This window comes from Mya arenaria, chromosome 10 (genome assembly GCF_026914265.1).
Source record: "Mya arenaria isolate MELC-2E11 chromosome 10, ASM2691426v1".
Classification (NCBI taxonomy): domain Eukaryota; kingdom Metazoa; phylum Mollusca; class Bivalvia; order Myida; family Myidae; genus Mya; species Mya arenaria.
In genome coordinates, this window is record NC_069131.1 from 29,967,927 (window position 1) to 29,991,066 (window position 23,140).

A 23,140-nucleotide genomic window follows, 5' to 3' on the forward strand; every position below is an offset into this window, starting at 1 on the left:
TACTTAGTACTATTATTCCTGGCATTCGATATCAGATATGCATTCTGTGTGATTTCAATGATCAATACGCTTAAATAAAATTTTATTTGAAACCCATTTTGCAGTGGAAGTCCATATAACAGTTAAAAAATGTCCTGACTGGACTAAGGAGGCTCAACTGAGGATGTCACTCATTTAGTACTCTCTTCTTCTTCTTTTTTTTTTGGGGGGGGGGTGGGGGAAGGGGGTCTTTTGTTTATTTCAGGACAGTTAAATAGCTTTTAGTACGAACGGTTGACGCTAAACATAAGAACGATTTTGTATGGCCCTAAACCGTTCACACACTGTTTTCATAAGCTAAAAAATGAAACCCTTTCCCAACATAATGAAATACACAAGTGAATGCGCAAGGTATAGCAAAAAACATGTAAGTGACTGTTCTTCGACTGATTCCGCGTCCAAGTAAAACTGACGGAAATTAAAACAACTAAATTATTTTTATATTTACTTGTCCGGTTAGTGCAGTGGTTAGTGCACTCGCTTCTCCCCTATGCGACCCGGGTTTGATTCCCGGCCAGGGCGCATGTGAGATTGGTTTGTGGTCACCAAGCCGGACAAGTGGGTTTCCCCCAGGTACTCCGGTGTCCCCCACAACACAAGACCACACTCTCGCGTAACATCGTGCCAACGCGAGCGATTAATATCATGTTGTAATAACTTGTTTCACAATAGCAGTGTGTGTATACCACGTGATAAATTGCGTCATAAATGCTACGTCGAAAGGCAATATTTTGGTTCGAGTGAAGACTTAAAGCAATGATAACTTTTCCATATCTTTACCATTTTAAATGAAACATAGCGCAGTCTATGCCGTTTACGGAGCTCCGTCTTCGGTCTTTTACCAAATTTTGATTGAAAGTTTAGTTTCTTATAACACTTCGACAAACCTTTTCACGATACGGCCGTCTGACGAAGCACTGTCAAAACATTATTTTGGAAACAGGTTTGTCGAAGTGTTTGATGAAACTAATCACCTTATCAAACTCCGGTTATAAAACAAAGGTGGGGCTCTTGAAGCGGCATAGACTGGCATTTGTTTCATTTTAAATGGTGTAGTAAGCGATAAGATATCTTTGATTTAAGTCTTTATTTTAAGCAAAATATTGCCTTTCTACGTAGCAAATATGACGTAATTCATCACGTGGTATACACACACTGAATAGTTGTGAAATAAATAAGTTTAAACTAAACTAAATTATATTGTCGGCAAACCGATGTCGCCTCCTCTGAGACCATCCGGGTAGTCCTAAAGGGTGGACCTTCTTTACAAACTGTTGGTGCTGCGGAACAACCCATGTGTCAGTCATCGTGATTTCCACATCATGTAACAGTGTTGGCTTCAAAATACTTCATTGTCGGATACCCAGTAAAGTATGACACGGGCAGTTATTGGCATTAATAAGGTCTGTCCGCGCCTTACTTCAAATATTTATACTTCGAGAGAGGTATGTCGGCAATAGGTAATTGAGCTATTTTTACCTTTACTCCACTTAAACTTGCACTCTCACAGATTGAACGAATTGATAACTTTTTTCTTTGAACGAGTCAAATTGCGAAAATGCATGGAAACCAGTGATATGAGATTGCTAACAAAAAGCAGACCGCATGTTTCCATATTTATGTTCAAACATGTTTTAAATATAGCTTTTGGAAAGGAAATATGAAACACTGCGATCTGATTTTTATCAGCATTCTTATAACACTGGTTTTCTGATATTTACGCAAAAATTGGCTCATTTCAAGACAAAACATACAAAAGTTGTCAAAACGGTAAATCTGTGAGAGTGCAGCTTTAAAATAAAGATTATTGTATTTTGCATCTTGTACACAACACATGTTTCGGGTAGAATTCCTTTACACCTTATGTGATAAAAAATATATTTATAATTATTTACATCGTACGGAGGATCTGACGGGGTTAAACCATTATACAGCTATATAGCGGGGGATGTTAAAATAACTAGGCTTTATTTTCGGGAATCAACTGCTCCCGGGTAGATGTACCCTCAGCATTGTAGTATGTATACATGTGTAAATTGTGTAAAGATATCATTATGTACTGTTTTAGAAGGCCATATTGAAAATAAGATGTTTTCTAGTAGACACTGTAATTATGTCATAATGTGTTATTATTATTATTATTATTATTATTATTATTATTATTATTATTATTATTATTATTATTAGTAGTAGTAGTAGTATTAGTATTATTATTAGTATTAGTATTATAGCATTTAAGTGAGTGTTCAATATTATAATGCAATCTGCATTTTAGTTTTATCTGACTTTCCTCAACAACATCCATACTTATAAAGAAACTGGTTGACAGTGGATGGAAATTATACATTATATTTTATTTGTAATGTCCATATAAACTCAATCTTGATATGACGCATTCACATTACATTTCAGATCAATTACCGGTGCGTCCGCCCAAAACGACGGGGGCACAGAAGATATGTTTGCTATCAACTACTCAAGCCCTCTCTATAAGAGGGCATGTTTACTTTTTGTCTATTACGATCTATTGACATAAAAACTACTTTAGTTTTTGTTCAAATAATTTTAAAAAAGCAGACTCAACGGGTTTGAGACAAAACTATCTAAAAATAAAAATATCGTAAAAATCTTTTGAGAAACAAAATATCTAAAACTTATTTGGATTGAATGCTTCTCATTTGTGAGTAAAGTACATGTAGTACAAAGAGTATGTTTTAGATGATAGGGTATTGAACAACGTAAACATATATAGTTTTCCATTCATCCGACAGCTTGGTAACAAGAACATGTAGGTCTCCGTTCGTCCACGTATAGTTGTAGTAGGAACGAAGGCATTACATGTAGGTCTCCATTCATCCATTCATCGTGGTGGCGTGGTGGCAGGAGCAATGCATTACAAGTTGGTCTCATCATGGTTGCACATTATTTCAGTTTATATTTTTGTTGTTTATCTCAATTGAAATCGGACGTGAAATGACCTACTAGTATTTTACAAGCTTTAAAGGGCAAACAATTTTGTTCCGTTAGTGTTTCTATATATTCTCTCCCAATATATAAAACCTCTTCCAGGGTGATAGTGCTTTATTTGGATAGGTGTCTGCCTCTCAACCAAGAGGTTGTGGGTTCGAGCCCCACCAGGGGAACTTTCTCATGGCCTTCCAAAAATGACACAGTTCTGGTTTATGCCCAGGAAACGGAATCGAGAGTGATTCATATAAGCTTACATCTGTCTTCTCCGTCGAGCAAAACTAAATTAATATAAACCAACACCCTTTCTGTATATACTCATCAAAACATTGAGAAATCGAGCCATCCGATCGAGTTCTATATGAAGATATGGTAAGGAAAAATCGATCCTTTTAATCCAGTTCGAGCCAACGAGGAAATCGAGCTAAGCGATATCGAGCCAACGAGTTTTGACTGTAGCATGATGTAACGAGGCATCACAAAATCACATACAGTCGAACCCCGTTGGCTCGAACTCCCAAGGACAAGCGAAAATACCCCGAGCCTCGAAAAAATCGAGCCAAGCGTGATTTTTACCTTCAGTGTAAAGAAAACGGTCCTTTATATCTAGCTCGTGCAAACGAAAAAATCGAGCCAAGCGAGTTCGAGCCAACGGGGTTCGACTGTATTTGTACTTCGAATACCTGAATGCTAGATATACCCGTTAAATTTGATAAAATAGTGGAATCCAATATGCCAAACGGAAATATTTGTACATGCATAAGCATATTTGATTAGTAATCGACCATTGATTGATTGCAGTCACCGATAGCGGATAATTGATAAAATATATGACTTGTGGCATCAAGTGCCCAGTCCCCGTTTCAATAAAATATCTTAGTCATAAACGTTACGCTGCTCAATCTTGAGTGCTTAGACACGCCTTTAAAGTCCCGCGGCGAATCTATGCGATAAATGTCCTAATGATAATTTTATTTAAACGCAGTTTACGCCATTATCGAGGCTACGCCTGGGAAATTACGACCTTAAGCCTTGCGATTTTGATTAAAACAATGTCCTGCTGGGTCCAGTATTACTGAAGGCTGTCACCTTCAATAATCTTATATCTGTGTGGATGTCACAAATGTTTCTTTTATATATTCTCTCAACTTTCTCTTAGAATTTTTATATTTTCCTGGCTAAAATGCAATTCACACAAATATTTAGCCCAAATAACGAAAAGTATGACAATAAGATAAATCCAATTTACGAATAAGATCTACTAAGATCGACTAAACTCAAATTGAAGCGGGCTCAAGCCACAGAGGGAAGAAACATTTTTTATTTTTTCCTAGCCTATTTTAATATATACACTCCGTATATATATATAATTAAATTAGTTATATATATGCAGTATATAAAATTAAAATAATTTGCTTCTGTACCCCCATCCATTTGGAGCTCCTCCGCCATTTTTATCGATAACAACCTCGGATGTATGCCGGTACATCAGTTGAAGTAGTTCGTATGTTTTTTTAATTATATCATTAATTAAATGTAGTGTTTTAGAGTTGTATTTGTTGATCTTAGTTTAAATTGATTGCCAGTGAAGTGAATTGTTGCAAACATAAATAAGATTCATAATAGTTAAGTCATAAAGTTTAACTGCTAAATATAATTACTTCGCGATCTCCTTGCAGCGGATTAAAACGTACCGCTTTTTGAGTATGCAAACCGTCAAAACCTTGGGATTTTTTCGTGCTCAGTATAAAGTTCTGACAAACGGGGTATAACTTTCCTGGGTAAAACCAGTACTGAGTTGATCACTTTTCAAAGGACTACTCTTTAAATGCCGAATGCTGGGCCAGGGAGCTTGTACCAACTTGGACCAAACGTCTTTCGGTATGATGCGTCAAGGGATCGAACCCACGACCTTCCTCCCCGTAGATGGACGGCTAAACCATTAGGCCACGGAGACGAATTCACGTTTAATTACACGTTTAATAATAATCCACGACAGGCTGACAGGTTCTTTTCTGATGCGTGATATGGCAACTTCTGATCCTGAGATATAGACACGAACTGCATGAACCTTGCATTATTATCTTTTTAATCACCGCTGATTAATTCATAAATTTGAAACACAGGTTATGGTACAGTTTCAAGGGTCTGATATCGGCGAATAACTTTGTTGGCCAATCATTGGAGATACCTAAGGAAGTCAAACAAAATCTCGAAACTCTTCAGACTAAATGACATTTTCTCAAAGACTTACCAAAATTATTTATGCAAAGCAAACACATTGACCAATATAAATGTCATCCCAGAAGCCTTTGTAATAGCTGAAATACAATACTTCATAAGAGCCAGAGATTAGTTTAACATAGCATCCTGAGTCACTTTCAAAGCTTCAATAGATAGTAGGGCTGTAAAAAGGTGAAATCAATCGAATGTTATCGAGATGATTGTTTGAATGGTTGTTTAAGCTGTTTGATATTAAAGTTTTCAGAATCATGCTACATCATTGTTTGTTTTTGATGATTGTCAACTTTGTATTGGCCATATCTAGGTGAAGGTCGAACTTAAGTTAAGGACAAAAAAACAAAAACAAGAAGAATACATGCGTGAGCTTTGTTAAAGTTAACCGCGTTGTTAATTTTATCATTGTTAACTTTCAAGTCCTCAATAATCTGGTAGTTTTATGTACATATTTGTTATCTATTTATTTTTATTTTATTTGTTTTATTTTGAGACAACTGTTTCAGATTATTTTGTTTATGATCACATTACAATATTTCACGAATAAAGTTAACAACATTTTAAACGTCATCATTGTTAACTTTCAAGTCCTCATCTTGTAGTTTTATATACATACTTGTTATCTGCAGTACTTATGTTTTATTTTGAGAGAACTGTTTCGGATGCAGTTGGTTTATGATCACATTAAAATATTTTACATATAAAGTTAACAACCAGTTAACGCCATCAATGTTAACTTTGAAGTCCTCACTTATCTTGTAGTTTTATATACATACTTGTTATTTGCAGTAGTTTTTTTTTATTTTGAGAGAAATGTTTCAGATGCAGTTGTTTTGTTTATGAGCACATAATTATATTTCACATATACAATTAACAACGTTTTTAACGCTATCATTGTTAACTTTCAAGTTCTCACTATTCTGGTAGTTTCATGGACAGACTTGTGATCCGTAGAACTTCTTACAAATTTCAGACAACTGTTTCAGCTACGTTTGTTTTATTTATGACCACATTATAATAGTTCACACGTAAAGTTAACAATGTTTATAACGCTATCATTGTTAACTTTCAAGTCCTCACTATTCTGGTAGTGTCCCGGACAGACTTGTGATCCTTAGTACTTATGCGAATTTCAGACACCTGTTTCAGCTACGCTTGATTTATTAGTATATATAATGCATCAGTCAATTGTAACCACGCCCCCCAGGTCCGGGGAATAGCGGGGACTTTGACTTTCGGTCAAGCCAATCCCGGCTAAAATCCCCGGGTGCGGGGACGAACAGATGGTGAAATCCCCGCACCCCAGGGACAGGTAAGGCCCATTCCCCACTATATTTAAAGCGAAGACAAAACCACCGCATTCACCCGGCACTGCGGGGCCACCTGAAAGGTAAAAACACGACCCATTTCCTCGGCTAACCCCGGTATACCCCCGGACCTGGGGGGGGGGGGCGTGGTTACAATTGACTGGTGCATAAGCATATCGTAGAAGATTTCACATTCAAACGTTAAACGATGTCTTTAATCACGTTGTTTACCTCAACTTAAGTCTAAATAATCGTTATATATTATGATCTGTGTAAGGCAATGGCAGGATTAACTTCTTGTTCAAACATGATTGAACTAGGATCATAGGGATCACATCATTGCATTGAACAAACATGTTTGAAAGTACGTACTCGTGCACTTCTGGAGTACCATCACTTAACCAATAGCATACCTTTTGAGAAAAAACTAGCCCTAGTGCTACTTATAAACGCGCGTAAGATGATATAGGGCCTGGCGCCTTTGAAACATGGTTATGTAAGTTGATATATACTCGCACTCGGGTAAGGCCCATTCGGCGAGTGCTTCCATAAGATTATTAGTCATAGTAGTTTTTAGAGCATAGTGCACAGACAGAATGTAGCCCTGGTTAGAGCTACCCTGGTTCTTTAACGCGCTCCAGTGTAAAGCACCGTTACACGGGACCCCTATTTAATGTCCATCCTCGAAGGCAATTAGTGTTTTAATGTTGCGGCGGGGAGGAATCGAACCTGCGACGCCTGGATTGACAGTCAAGTGAAATACCACTAGACCACGGATCCGCCCTTTAAAATATACTGGACGTTATTCATTAAATGAATAGCCATTGAGTGTCCATGCTGTTTTTATTTGGTTTAACCGGCGGTCCACTTATATGATAAGGAATAGTAAATATCCTATTATCAAACATGAATCCCACTTACAGGGGTTGTTTTCAATCACCATCTTAGATTTCTCTTAATTTTAAGATTATAACTCAAGGGTTTTGATTGGACTGTAAAATTAACTGGCCAATGAACTAAATGAAATCACTGAGGCGTTTCTTAGGGCAAAGTAGGTAGGTAAGTACTAAAAAACGCACCCAAAGGGCAGCACCCTTTTAAAACTCTTCTGATAAAAACCCTTCCTGCATAAATTCAACATCGTCTTAATTGAATGAATGAAGATTTTTAAAGCTGCACTCTCACGGATTTACCATTTTACAACTTTTTGGAAAGTGCATATTTTTGCGTATATATCTGCAAACCAATGACATAAGACTGCTGACAAAAGATCATATTTCCGTTCGAAAATTAATGTTTAATGGCTTAAACCGTTACTAAGGGTTTAATAAAAATGCATGAATTTAAACATTAATTTTTGAACTCAAATATAAAATTCTGCGATCTAATTTTGTCAGTAGTCTTTTATAACTGGTTTCCTTGGATTTTCGCAAAAATTGACTCGTTCCAAGACAAAAAATAACAACAAAAAGTTGTCTTAACGCTCAATCTGTGAGAGTGCAGCTTTAAAACTTACTAAATGAAATGTAAATAAGTGAAGGTACTTCATCAAATTATAGTCATAGTTTAACACCTCACAGCATTCAGGTTGAAAACACTTATGTTTTTGAGCTTAACTTAGGTTAAACTTATTAATTATTCAACGATTGTGAAACACGTTATTTCAACATTATATAATTCCATTTCGTTGGCACGTTTTGATTTGACTTTGAGCTTAATTTGCACTTGGAAATACTCCGATCAAATTCCTTTGTAAATAAGTCATCAGGCAATCTGGCTGTAAGTTGTATCTGATAGCATACAGTACAAGCTAACTCCTGGGAAATCATGTTAAGTTTGAGTTTTGCAAAGACAGAGTAATCAATGTTTTACCGTTCTTTGTAGGTAAAACAATACGGTAATTCATTTAAATTATTCATATGCTATGAACTGGATCAATGGTTTTCGCCATGTAATTTCTTTTCGGTAACAATGTTGTCAAATAGGTGATATTTCGTATTTGAATAGTTGTTCACTACTGGGCCTGCCCCTTTGTGGAATACTTTCAAAGGAATTTCGACAATATATTCTATTGATATTGTAGTCTGTGTTTACCAGAGTCCTGCTTAAGAAACCCGTATATAGCATGCATGCTTCTCTCTCTTCCTCTGCGCCTCTCTCTCTCTCTCTCTCTCTCTCTCTCTCTCTCTCTCTCTCTCTCTCTCTCTCTCTCTCTCTCTCTCTCTCTCTGCCTTGCTACCTGCCCCACCCCTATCCCTCTCCCCACCCCCCCCTCTCTCTCTCTCTCTCTCTCTCTCTCTCTCTCTCTCTCTCTCTCTCTCTCTCTCTCTTCCTCTGTCTGCCTGTCTCTCTTTCTCTCTCTGTGATCACCCCTTAATGGAAATGAAATGTCTTTCTATATAACACTTAAGATGACAGTTCAATTACCGAGAGGCTCGCCCAAAAATCGGAGGCACAAAAGATACGTTTGTCATCAATTATTTTAAACGTCTCTATAAGAGGGTATGTTTACATTTCGTTTATTCCGACTTATTGACATGAAAGTGATTTAAGTTTTGTTCAAATAAAAGATAAAAGATATAATTTGCCCAATAGCTTTGATCTTCCTTTTCACAATAAGAAATTGACAAACAATAATAAAAACAAAATCTTGTGAGAACATTATAATGACAACTTCTCACATCTTATGAAAGCGTCCTAGTGGCACTGTCTTATAAAACTATTTGAAAGCAATATCCACTTATTAGATATGCTGAGTATTGTCTAGATGTTGGGACTCACTATATAATAATAAGGACATAGTTCTACTACTCCAAAGAAGGTTTGGCACTATTTGGCACTAGGACTCTTTTACAAATGTATAGTTATAATAATGAAAACAATCCCAGGGGCAGCATGTGGGTTTGTAGTAGTCTCCCTCTATTTCGATCGGACGTCGTGGTAGACAGTATGTAGGTCTCTAGAAGTCTCCCTTTATTTAGTCCAGACATCAAGGTGGACAGTATATAGGTCTCTAGTAGTATCCCTTTAATTTGTCCAGACATCGTGGTGGGCAGTATATAGGTCTCTAGTAGTATCCCTTTAATTCATCCAGACATCGTGGTGGGCAGTATATAGGTCTCTAGTAGTATCCCTTTAATTTATCCAGACATCGTGGTGGGCAGTACATAGGTCTCTAGTAGTATCCCTTTAATTTGTCCAGACATCGTGGTGGGCAGTATATAGGTCTCTAGTAGTATCCCTTTAATTTATCCAGACATCGTGGTGGGCAGTACATAGGTCTCTAGTAGTATCCCTTTAATTTGTCCAGACATCGTGGTGGGAAGTATATAGGTCTCTAGTAGTATCCCTTTAATTCATCCAGACATCGAGGTGGGAAGTACATAGGTCTCTAGTAGTATCCCTTTAATTTATCCAGACATCGTGGTGGGAAGTACATAGGTCTCTAGTAGTATCCCTTTAATTCATCCAGACATCGAGGTGGGAAGTACATAGGTCTCTAGTAGTATCCCTTTAATTCATCCAGACATCGTGGTGGGCAGTACATAGGTCTCTAGTAGTATCCCTTTAATTTATCCAGACATCGTGGTGGGCAGTACATAGGTCTCTAGTATTATCCCTTTAATTTGTCCAGACATCGAGGTGGGAAGTATATAGGTCTCTAGTAGTATCCCTTTAATTTGTCCAGACATCGTGGTGGACAGTATATAGGTCTCTATTATTATCCCTTTAATTTGTCCAGACATCGTGGTGGGAAGTATATAGGTCTCTAGTAGTATCCCTTTAATTTATCCAGACATCGTGGTGGGCAGTACATAGGTCTCTAGTAGTATCCCTTTAATTTATCCAGACATCGTGCCGGGCAACATTACGGTCTTTAGTCTTCTCCCTTTAATTTGTCCAGACATCGTGCCAGGTGACATGATGACGTTAAGTAATCTCCCGTTAAGGTCCAAGTCTCCCTTTAATGTCTAGGTCTATAGTAGTGTCCCTTTAATGTCCAGGTCTCTAGTAATCCCCCTTTAAGGTCCAGGTCTCTAGAGGTCTCCCTTTAAGGTCCAGGTCTCTAGAGGTCTCCCTTTAAGGTCCAGGTCTCTAGAGGTCTCCCTTTAAGGTCCAGGTCTCTAGAGGTCTCCCTTTAATGTCCAGGTCTCTAGAGGTCTCCCTTTAATGTCCAGGTCTCTAAAAGTCTCCCTTTAAGGTCCAGGTCTCTAGAGGTCTCCCTTTAATGTCCAGGTCTCTAGTAATCTCCCTTTAAGGCACAGGTCTCTAGAGGTCTCCCTTTAAGGTCCAGGTCTCAAGAGGTCTCCCTTTAAGGTCCAGGTCTCTAGAGGTCTCCCTTTAAGGTCCAGGTCTCTAGAGGTCTCCCTTTAATGTCCAGGTCTCTAGAGGTATCCCTTTAAGGTCCAGGTCTCTAGAAGCCTCCCTTTAATGTCCAGGTCTCTAGAGGTCTCCCTTTAAGGTCCAGGTCTCTAGAAGCCTCCATTTAATGTCCAGGTCTCTAGTAATCTCCCTTTAAGGTCCAGGTCTCTAGAGGTCTCCCTTTAAGGTCCAGGTCTCTAGAGGTCTCCCTTTAAGGTCCAGGTCTCCCTTTAAGGTCCAGGTCTCTAGAGGTCTCCCATTAAGGTCCAGGTCTCCCTTTAAGGTCCAGGTCTCCCTTTAAGGTCCATGTCTCTAGAAGTGTCCCTTTAATGTCCAGGTCTCTACATGTCTCCCTTTAAGGTCCAGGTCTCTAGAGGTCTCCCTTTAAGGTCCAGGTCTCTAGAGGTCTCCCTTTAAGGTCCAGGTCTCTAGAAGCCTCCATTTAATGTCCAGGTCTCTAGTAGTCTCCCTTTAATTAGTCCAGACATCGTAACGTGCAGTATGTAGGTCTCTAATAGTCTCCCTTTTCCCTTTAAGGTCCTTTTCTGTAATAGCCTCCCTTTAATGTAAAGATCTATGGTAGTCTCCCTTTAATTCGTCCATACATCGTGGTGGCACGAGCAAAAGCGTACCATGCTTAACCAGTGAAGTTGTTATTGCAGTTTTGACCCTAAATATGACCAGGTAGTATGTCAAAATAAAAAGAATAAATAATAGGATGATTTAACATGGATTGATAATTTAGCACAATGAAATGCGAAGTTTAGCATTTTGTTTTCAATTAAGTCAGTCGTTTTAATGATCTCATTGTCAAATTGTTGATTTTGACACTTATGGCGCAACTTGGGGCTCATTGGTTGACACGCATCCCTCCCACACTTTTTAACTTCTGGTCGTGGGGCTTAAGGGTTGTTACCAAAGAAAATTAGCTATTTTTGCTGTGATATATTGCATGGTAATGTTATATTTTTTTTCGCCGATGATAACGTATGGTGTATTGTATTATTATACTTTTTTTGCCCATGTTATGATATGGTGTATTGTATTGTTATATTTTTTCTTTCGATGAAAACATTAAAAAGTTAAATTGATTTTCTTTGGGGGGGGGGGGGGGGAGAGAGAGAAGGGGGAGGGGGTTCAACTCAAACCTTCTAGTGATTATCACGTAGATTCTTGGGAATAAGGCACTATTATGTTTGAAGTTCTTAGCGAATGGACTTCATTTTTGGGACTCGTTCCCGTTTTACATGTTCAGTCACCCAAATAAATGTTTTCATTTCAAATGCGAAAAGAATGCTAGTAACAAGATAACACATCATAACGCGCTCTGTTTTTAACAATCTCTAAATTATGCTTAATTTCGCCCAAAAGCGTAAGTAAGCTATTTATAATTAAATAACTTTATTTATCAAATTTTATTCAAATGTTTATCTGTCAGTTGCTCTTTGGTGTGTTTCAAAAAAGTGAATAAAATATTTCAATTTCAGAAAAAAATAATGTTGTAGACAAAAGTCTGTGACCGGCTCCCTTTAAGTTCTTGAAAATAAAATAGCATACAGTATAAAACCATTAAATTTATAGAATTCTTTCTTTACTGGGATACGAAGAAAAGCACTGGTAATTTTACGTACACTTGATAAGTAATTTCTTATATGGAGTTTTCTGTCTCTATAATCAGACGATTTAAATGCATTTGAAGCGGCCTGTTGTCTAAGTGTATTGCATTTAAAAAAAGCATCAAGTGTTTTGTATTTATACACAAAGTTCAATCACAAAATCAATTTAAAATCTCTGACTTTTATTGACCTAGGTAAATCCATTTCAGTTTTCCAATTTGTGAGAGGATTAGAATTATTTAAAACACTAGAGATGGATGGGTCGAATATAAATCTTATTGGTATTTAATTTACAAATCTGATCGGCTCAGTACTAGGCCACTTCCATTTAAGTATTTTGTCAGATTCATTTGACGAAAGGAAATTGAAAGTGGCGGATCTAAATTAAAATAGATATTTTATTAGTCTTATTAAATCATTTATATTAACAAAAAGGTGTGAATAAAATAAATGGTAAGTAAAATAATATAAGTATAATACTGTAAACCATGAAGCTATTAAATTCATACGTTACAAGTTTCAAGTTACTAACACTACTACTTCTGCTGCTGCTGCTGCTACTACTACTACTACTACTAGTACTACTACTACTACTTCTTCTACTACTACTATTACTATTGTTATTGTTACTGCTTCTACTACCTGTACTTCTACTATTTCTGTTGCTGATGCTGCTGTTGTTGTTGTTGTTGTTGCTGCTGCTGATGTTGTTATAAATGATGTTGCTACTGCTGATAATAATAATAATAATAATAATAATAATAATAATAATAATAATAATAATAATAATAATAATAATGATAATACTGATAATGAGTATATATATATTTCGGAATTTAAAAAGAAAGTTTGTGGAAGTTATTCAATTAATCAATGAACAATGTCTTGATTTCATATGTTATTACAATAGATGTCTTGACATTTAAAGACCGGCTTCTCTCAGACTGTTACATGTGTGCATGGTTTTTAAAGCGCTCTAATAAAATCAAGCGTTTTCCGAATAATGGCTCCATAAGGGCACGCCACACAATACCACTGTACCTCACCGTGACTAAACAGGGACACAATTGACAACGGCGAGAAAGTCGTCGGAGACCCGTCGAGAAAGCACTTGAAAAATCACAATTTGGCGTAGCAATACCGATGAAGAACCGGCGTAAGAGCTGATAAGTTACCGAATACCTCTTTACTGACATCGATGTTTTACCAAGGCGCCGCCGTTGTTTAACCGATGTGCCACCATTTACCGCAGCTGTAGCGGAGTGGTACTGTTGTGCTGCCGTTGTTTAACCGATGTGCCACCATTTACCGCAGCTGTAGCGGAGTGGTACTGTTGTGCTGCCGTTGTTTAACCGATGTGCCACCGTTTACCGCAGCTGTAGCGGAGTGGTACTGTTGTGCTGCCGTTGTTTAACCGATGTGCCACCGTTGACCGGAGCTGTAGCGGAGTGGTACTTTTGTGCTGCCGTTGTTTAACCGATGTGCCACCGTTGACCGGAGCTGTATCGGAGTGGTACTGTTGTGCTGCCGTTGTTTAACCGATGTGCCACCGTTGACCGGAGCTGTAGCGGAGTGGTACTGTTGTGCTGCCGTTGTTTAACCGATGTGCCACCGTTTACCGCAGCTGTAGCGGAGTGGTACTGTTGTGCTGCCGTTGTTTTACCGATGTGCCACCGTTGACAGGAGCTGTAGCGGAGTGGTACTGTTGTGCTGCCGTTGTAGTACCGATATACGGTATGAGAAGCGGAAGTAGTAGCGTATTACATCCCGAAGAATGGTAAAACATCATTAATACTTCGGCAGGACCACAGTATCACAGCTGTAACAATACGATACAAGTTGATTTCACCGGAAACCATCGATCCATACCGCTGGGCTACCGGTTCTATACCGACATTAGCGAAGCCGCACCGGTGAATTGCCAATGCATGTTAAAAATTTATATAAAGGGCCTGTCTAACCTAACCGAATTGGTTAGCCGGAGCTATACTGAAGCTCAAATGAAGCGTAATTCGGGAATCTTAAATAGAACGGCCGCGCAACGTTTCCACATCATTTTGAACGGTATTACATAGTCATGACATGGTCAATACATAGGCGAAAATATACCAACGGCTGTAGCCGTTGCGCTGCCGTAGAGAGCAACGGGACTAAAGCGATAGTAGAACGGCAGTACTCCGGTATCGCTTTGTTAATGTCGGCAGAGCGCCGGAAGCGCACCGTTATGGATCGGCGGTTCTCCGGTGGCCTCAATGTGTACCGTGCTGGAAAAACTGTGATACCGTAGTCTTGCCGATGTAGTAACGATGTACTACCGTTCTTAGCGATGTTCTCCCCTATTACTACCGGTACTCATACCGTTTATTGGTAGTAAAACGGCAGCACAACTGCACCACCCCGCTATATCTCCGGTCAGCGGTGGCACATCGGTAGAACACCAGCGGCGCCTCGGTGTAACATCGGTGACAGAAACGTGGTATTCTGTAACACATTAGCTCTTACGCCGGTTCTACATCGGTATTGCTACGGCCAATTGTGATTTTTCAAGTGCGACGTAGCTACGCCGATTTATTCGCCGTTGTAAATTATGTTTTCCGGTTTAGTCCCGGTGAGGTACATCGGTAGTATCTGACAGGACCTTAATTAATGAACAAACGCTCGCTCGTTACGATATTTCACTATGGTTAAAGGTTGTTATGCACCAGTCAATTGTAACCACGCCCCCCAGGTCCGAGGAATAGCGGGGACTTTGACTTTCGGTGCAGCCAACAGATGGTAAAATCCCCGCCAAACGCCACCGCACCCCAGGGACCATAGGTAAGGCCCATTCCCCGCTATATTTAAAGCGAAGACAAAACCACCGCATTCACCCGGCACTGCGGGGCCACCTGAAAGGTATAAACACGGCCCATTTCCCCGGCTATCCGGGGCGTGGTTACAACTGACTGGCGCATTAGATGTTCTTACGAAAAAAAAAACGGCTTGATGCGACGCATCATAATATTGTGTAAGCTACCCACTAAGTGGGCCAGGCACTGTTTATATCTACCGCTTCACCTGATTTAATCAAATAACGGTTGACTGCTGATTTACTGCAATAAATGTATTTGCAAATTTGAGGTTTACTGCATTCTTATTGTAGGGAATTGTATGTTGACCGCTTATAAGTGGTAATTCTATTAATTTCAATTTTAACCATTGTTTGTTTGCGTTAGACAGTAACACATTCTTTGACGTTGGGATAATGATTAACGAAAGTTCCTGGGCCCATTTCGTCAAGTTCTAGACGTAACTCCGCCTTGGGCGTTTAATTTGCGTTTCACTAAACAATAGTGTAGGAACATAAATCGAACATGTTCCGCCCGTAACTTTACGGATGTTCCCCGGCACTCTTAAAGTGACACTCTTGTTCAAAATCAATACAAACACGCACAAATCAAACATAAATTTTGAGTGATAAACCTTTAATTACTTACTAAATAATGAATTTATGGTACATATTAATTACTGATAAGACGATTGTAACCGTGTATTTAATACCTGAACTAGCAAAGATATTAAATGATTGTTGAGTGCTAGAAGATTTACTGTGATGTTCTTTTGTCCCATTCGGTAAAAAATACCGTCTTTTCAGCACCTTTATTTTTCAAATTGAACTCGGAATCCCTCATAAGAATCATTGTTTTCGACATTTATTCATCCGTTTTGGTATATTTGTATTAGTTGTGGTAAATCTTATCTGGGAGTAAAAGTGTATCTTTAAGCAGCGTACGATTTACGACTAACGAGGCGATATTATCAATGTACTTATCGTACGTTCACTCTTTGGAAGCGGTCTTTCTGATTAATTGTGATCTCTATTGCGCAATTAATATCTTTTTTGTCAGTTGAGTCAAAGTTTATTTGATTTTGTTTGAAAAAAAAGACAATTCATTTTGTTACACCCAGTTTATTTTTAATATAAATTCATGATATTACGATATTTTGCCGTACGCTCGTTTTAAAAAAAATCCTAGGAAAAAGGCTCAGTATAAGCCATTGGCATTCTCCTCAGTTATAAACTACATTTATATTTTTTGTAAAACTAGTATAAATAATAATGATAAAAATAAATATTTAGTTTAGCATTCGGGACTCCTCGGCCATTTTCCATCGGAAACAATCTTGGATGTATATATACGATTTACAATGTCAGAAATCTAAACATTTAACTACGCTGCAAGAAGATCGCTACGCTGCAAGAAGATCGCGTACCAATTTCAATTTAGCAGTAAAACTAAATGACTTTACTCCTGGTCATCATAATTATTTATGAAATAAAACACTACAATGGCAATCAATAGTGATACACAAAACACATTAAAACACTACAATGGCAATCAATAGTGATACACAAAACACATTAAAACACTACAATTAATACATATATTATTGAAAATTTACGAACTACTTCTAGTGATATACCGGTATACATCCGAGGTTGTTTTCGATAGAAAAGGGCCGAGGAGTTCCGAGTGTCAGTTTAGGTATCCGATTTTCAATTAAGCCTGTCAATTGATTGAGTCATTGGCGATATAAACGTTATTTCTTGCCGCCGGGTGAACCCATAAACGTTTGATAGGTTATTGTTAACTTACAATAAATAGCATAAATAATGTTCAGATGAAATCAAATAAAAGAAGAAAAAAAACGTTATGGCAGTTTGTATAATTGTTCTTTATTTTAACGGGAATAGGACGTGGAATGACGTACTACGTCAAACATGCGTATTTCCATTTCGTTGATGGTATAGTTGCAAGTTTCCTTTCTCTACACGGCAAACTATTTTAAATGACCCCAAACTTATATGGGATCAACAGGCATGAACTACTAAAATGATCATTAAACATGCACTACCTTAAACAGCTCAAAGTTAAATGGGATCCATCGACTCGTCGTTTTTTATTTCATTATAACAGTTCTCAACTTCAGTTGATTCTATTAAAAGCATCGCTAACCTTGGAAAGTTTATTATTCTTCGTAGATATGAAACTATAACAGTCTTTCTAGCACACCGGATAGGCATTTCCGGTGAATTCAGCCGTGCTGGAAAACTCCATCTGGAATCCCCCATGCCAGATGAGTCACGCGCTGTGACGTAATACTTTTCATTTCTTCTATTTTACATTTTATGTAACCAAAATTATGAGATTTCAATAGATGAGTTCCATAACTATTAACTTTACAAAAAGACACCTTCAAAACAAAACAAAATAACCCTTAAAAGACGTGATACTGATGGCACTTCTTGTCGTATGCAGTAAATAAAAATTACTGCGCGTCATGACGTCAGCTAAAATCATCGCACGTGCTTTTTGGTGAAATCTACAAAACAGCGCTTTTCTATGCCGGAACGGGAACACATGACAGATATTATAAGTCTCTGTCACTATGTGAAGATATTTTCGAAATGTTTTGGAACAATGCCAGGACAAAGGCACCGAATTCTATAGTCCGCTTAATATTACATCCTAGTTTAGGGTTTCATCCTGAACTGGAAGCTTATTTAAGGTCAAGATTATCAAATTTGCTTTGCAGTATGCGGTCGACTGCTGAACTCACAGTGCAAACATGCCAAGCGATTTCTTGAGGTCATAGAACAATTTCAAGAGGATCTTAATGCGTCTAAGGTTGAGTTTATTGGTCCTTAAGTAGTAGAATACATGTAATATTAGTCTTTCTATACCTACCTGTCCTAGTTAGAGACAGGTTACTGATTTTGTTTGACGGTTATAAAATGGAAAGCTTTTATTACATATTGTTTAAGGGCAGTTTTTATCCCCTAGCAAATATTTGGTGAATAGAAATAACTTTTGTTTATTTATACATTGACACCTGACTTTGGAAATCTTTATTTGTATATGTATTTACTATAAGTGGTCAAAATATTATTTTGTCCAATGAGATCGCAGTATATTTCAAATTTGCCAATACATTTATTTCAGTAAATCCGCAGTCAGCCGTTATTGATTTTAATCAGATGAACCGGTATATATAAACAGAGGCTGGCCTACGTTGTGGGGTGTTTACACCATAGAATGTAGACTACTCAAAAGTGAAAGGTTGATAGTGTGTACTTACACAAAATAGATTGTTATGCGACTGTGTCGCATCAAACCATTTATGTTTGTAAATTTTATATACTAAAAACCTTTATCTATTACTTACAAGGCGACTATAAATTAATTGCTAGATTTTCATCCCCGCCCGCCCCCTCTTTGCTCCGCCACCCCTTAAATTTCATTGACTCAGATGCAAAGGTTGAACTGGGCTCTGTTTTTGCGTATCGGTCCGGCATTGTACGGGAACGGCGTTTATTCATACAAGCTGGTGTCGATGTAAATCATTCACATGCGAAAAAGAAGAATTGCTGCGATGCTGTTCGTGGTTCGTCTAGAAACACATGTATCTGGTCCCTTATGCAATAAGAAATAAACTCATATTCAGCGGTGAAACAGTCATCTAAGAAAATAAAAAGTTAAAATGCCCCCCCATCCCCCCATACTAAAGATGCACTCTTACTCCCAAATAAGATTTACCACATTTAATAATATTTTTCAAAAAAGGATGACTAAATGTCGAAAACAATGGTTGTTTAAAAGGAAACCGAGTTTAATTTGAAACAAAATATGAGCATAAAACACGGTACATGTATTTCTACTTTATGAGACTATAGTAGACCACAGTGAATCTTTTAGCATTCACCAATCATTTAATATGTTTGGGCTTTTTGGTATTAAATACGTGTGTATGTATTGATTTTGAATAAGAGTGTCACTTTAAAACCAAAAAAAAGATGAAAAAATATAGCAATTAATTTAAATTGGCTTAATATGTTAGAATACAACTTTGCAATATAAAATTTTAAACTACAATGTTATCATAATTAATTATTTTCTGTTGCTCCTACAATGAAAAAGTCGAGTAATCCCAGGTGAAAATATTTCTCTATTTTCGTCAACAGTGCGCTACCAAATCTTGTCCTATTCAAATTAAACCATGAATCATTCCCACTATCTTACATTCTTTTAATATCACAAATATGATGAATATTTATTACATTAATTTATCATCACAACGAAAAGATGCTAAGACATTTCTATTGGCCCATCTAGCACTTCAAAGAGGGTTCAAATTTCGAAGCTAATTGTTATTCTGCACGAACAGTTGGCGATAAATCCTGGGATAAACCTTTCCATTTATAGTGCTTTATCGCCGACATAAAATTTGTATTATTTCTGTTCGCTTTTCACTTCTTTCTGTCAGGCATAAATGTTTAAACTGCGACGACAGCTTTTAACATTGCTTGCAGAGGAATAGACGAATATAATTGTTATTTTGAAAGCTTGTTTTCTTTAATCTGTAAGTTGTTTACAACCATTAACGGATTATTTCATTATACTGACGCACTTGTTCTTTTTGTAACGCGGGAGTGTTTCATAAATATTGTTTTAATTCGTTTGCTTAAAATCAGCCTTAATTCCCATGGATTTACATGAAAGTTGAATGATCTGTTCCTCTTTTGACCAGTGTTGTTTTAAAGGGACGTGCTCATGTTTTGGGCCAAAAATTTGTTTCTCTGTAAATTCATCTAAAACACTTATTTTAAAATAATTTTACTCAATGCTATCGAAATTGCAAAAAATATACATTTTTGTGGAAAACATATTTTTGGTTTTATCGGGGTGCGATACCGATATAGTCAAGGAAAAATGAGAAAACTGGCAATAAAACCTTCCGCCCACAAAGACTCATACACAAACAGAAGGGTAGCTTAACCTTTAAGCTTTTGGTGTATCGCGTAAATAAAACGCTTTTCAAAATCGTGTACTTCAAAGACAATATTTAAGCATATAACAACATTCGCAGAGCAGTTTCATCCATCAGTATCTTATAGATTTTAACACTTCTAATGATTTACCACACTTTATTTCGTCTTACAATTGCATTTTATAAAAAAAATCATGAGCGAGTCCCTTTAACTGGATCAACTGAATTGGTTCAAATCAACTTTGATTCTCAAGGAATGACATGATAGTTGTATAATCTATTTATCTTTTGACCACAAATGTTCAGCGCTGTTATAAATATTTCAACAGAAATAACTATTATTATATTTGGTGTAACTATCACATTTGTAAACTAGATAAAGGTAAGACTTTCTTTTAAATAAAAAATGTGATAATACTTAAATGTGTATTTAAATGGATCTAAAATGTCTTATTAATTTCAAAAAATGTTAAAACGATTAGATCTTTTAATTTTTACAACAATGGAACCAATGTGTTTTGTTAATGTGATACTCTTATTCAAAATCAATACATATACATGTATAACAAACATCAAATTTTGACTGATAAACCTTTAACTAACAAGATTGTAACCGTGTATTTAATAGCAGAAAGCGCAAAAATATTAAATGATTGATGACTGCTAAAAGATTTTCTGTGGTCTACTTTTGTCTCATACGGTAGAAATACCGTGTTTTATGCTCATTTCTTTCAAATTAAACTCGGTATCCTTCATAAGAACCATTGTTTTCGACATTTATTCATCCGCTTTGGAATATTTAAATAATATTATTAATTGTAGTAAATCTTATCTGGAGAAAGATTGCATCTTTTTTTTGCAGGGACAATTCTTTTCAATCTTAGATAAATTTTAACAGTTTAAAAGTAAAACATCCCTTTGAATAAAAATCGTTAATTTTAAATGAATTAGTTTTAAAAAGAGGCACGCACGACACATTCAAATTTACATATAAAAGAATACCAAATGAACCTTTTAAAGAATGGTAATTTCAATTGATTTGCGTACATTTTGATTGTGGGCGCGTTTGTTAGGAATTTTGTTTCAACAAACAAAAGTACTCTATTTTGATGTTTGTTTTATAGGGATTTAAATGGAACAGTTTGATTTTGACCTAATGGACTTTAAGTGGCCAATGTATGAAAACAGACAGATCAATTTTGGTTTACAATTTCAACTAAAGAAAAATAAATTTTATTTGATATGGTTTCAATGGATATTCTATACAATCAGTTTACGGAATACGGTTTTGAACATGGTCACTGTCATTAGTAATGAAGTACATATTAGGGCATTTTTATTTTGTTGACTAGAAGTGTTAATCGAAGTTGAAGCATTTATTTATGTACTGTGAAACTGTTTTTACTTTAGCCAGGTTTGCTTTTTTAATTTCAAATTTAGGTAATTTTAGTTTGTTTATCATATGCCATAAAAGGATATAAAACAATATTTCAATGTCGTTTTTCGGTAAAGCGCGCTGAATAGTTTCCGGATGTAACGTAATTTCGGAAATGGCGTCGTTGAAATTATGGCTTAGCCCTGTGCGCGCTGATGTTTGTTTGATTCAGACTTGAGAACGGGCTTAGTTTTCAAAACAACTGTTTAAAACAGCGACATAGCAAGTTTATTTTGCTGATAAATCTTCATAAAGTACCGGAAAGCATATACAAATGTGAAATATTGCAAATGAATATTAACATTTTTTTCTTTCTTTTTACAGACAACAACCAATTCTCCAAAAGGAAATGAACAGACAACAAGTCTGCGCAACGAAGATCTAGAATACAAAACATTTTTGTTCTTTCTGACCGACGCAAATGAAAACATTAAACATGAATCCCAGCAGTAAACGAGGCAGAAGTAAAGATGGAGTTACCGTGCAGCGTTCTGAGTACAGCGACGACATTCTACGCAACAACCGACACTCAGGAAATCGTCTTAGAAATGACCTCACTTACTACGACAGAGCTCAAAAAGTGATTATGAAAGACCTCGGGAAAGAGGCCGTTCATCTACAGAGCAAACTGGAGAGTGACAGGAAAACGCTCGCACTTGGATTGTATGGTTCTCAAATAAATAGACCTGGACCACCATCAAGCAGGAAATACACGCCGTCTTCATCCAATGTGTATAAGCAAACACCGCGATCAACCACTACGGCAGAAACCAAATTTCCATGGGAGAAAGACGCTGCTAACAAAGAGACAACTGCTGATAGGGGCTCGTCTAATATTGAGTCCGCGCGGACAAAAAGTAGTGCGCGTATGGCGCATTTATCTGCGTTAAGTGTAAATAGACCACCGGCCGATGATTTTCTGACAAGCATACTAAACGAAGCTATGGCCGACGAACTCTTGTACACACAGAGTGTTGAAGCATCGTCACCCTACAGAGTTGAATCTACATCGAAAACTCCGCGTTCCTCGCGTAGGAAGACGAAAACCCCAAGGTCGCGAATGCTCCTTGATCCTCGAGACTCAATAGTAAACTCTCTGTCTAACGCTACAGTAGAAACGGATGAAGTGATTTATTGAAACATATTTGTGTCAACTGTAAGGCATCATTTGTAACATTTCAATAATCGTTTCATATTTCTTTTCATATTTCTTTTCATATATATATATATCTACATATGTCAAGAAATGTGAACAGAAATGAGTTCAAAGTGGTCGCATAACTTGGTTAACCCTGGTGTTTAAATTATTGTTAAATAGTCTAATTTGGTCAAACGTAGTAACAAAATTATATTCATTTATGAATTGA

At 37.0% G+C, this 23,140-nt stretch overlaps 1 protein-coding gene across 1 annotated transcript; it reads left to right on the forward strand.

The window, feature by feature from the left end:
• The first annotated feature begins 12,917 nt into the window (after positions 1-12,917).
• On the forward strand, positions 12,918-22,911 carry LOC128205324 (uncharacterized). Its single transcript, XM_052906855.1, has 2 exons — positions 12,918-12,982; positions 22,098-22,911. The coding sequence occupies exon 2, from the start codon at positions 22,195-22,197 to the stop codon at positions 22,909-22,911; it is 717 nt and encodes a 238-aa protein (XP_052762815.1). The 5' UTR covers positions 12,918-12,982; positions 22,098-22,194.
• The last annotated feature ends 229 nt before the right edge of the window (positions 22,912-23,140 follow it).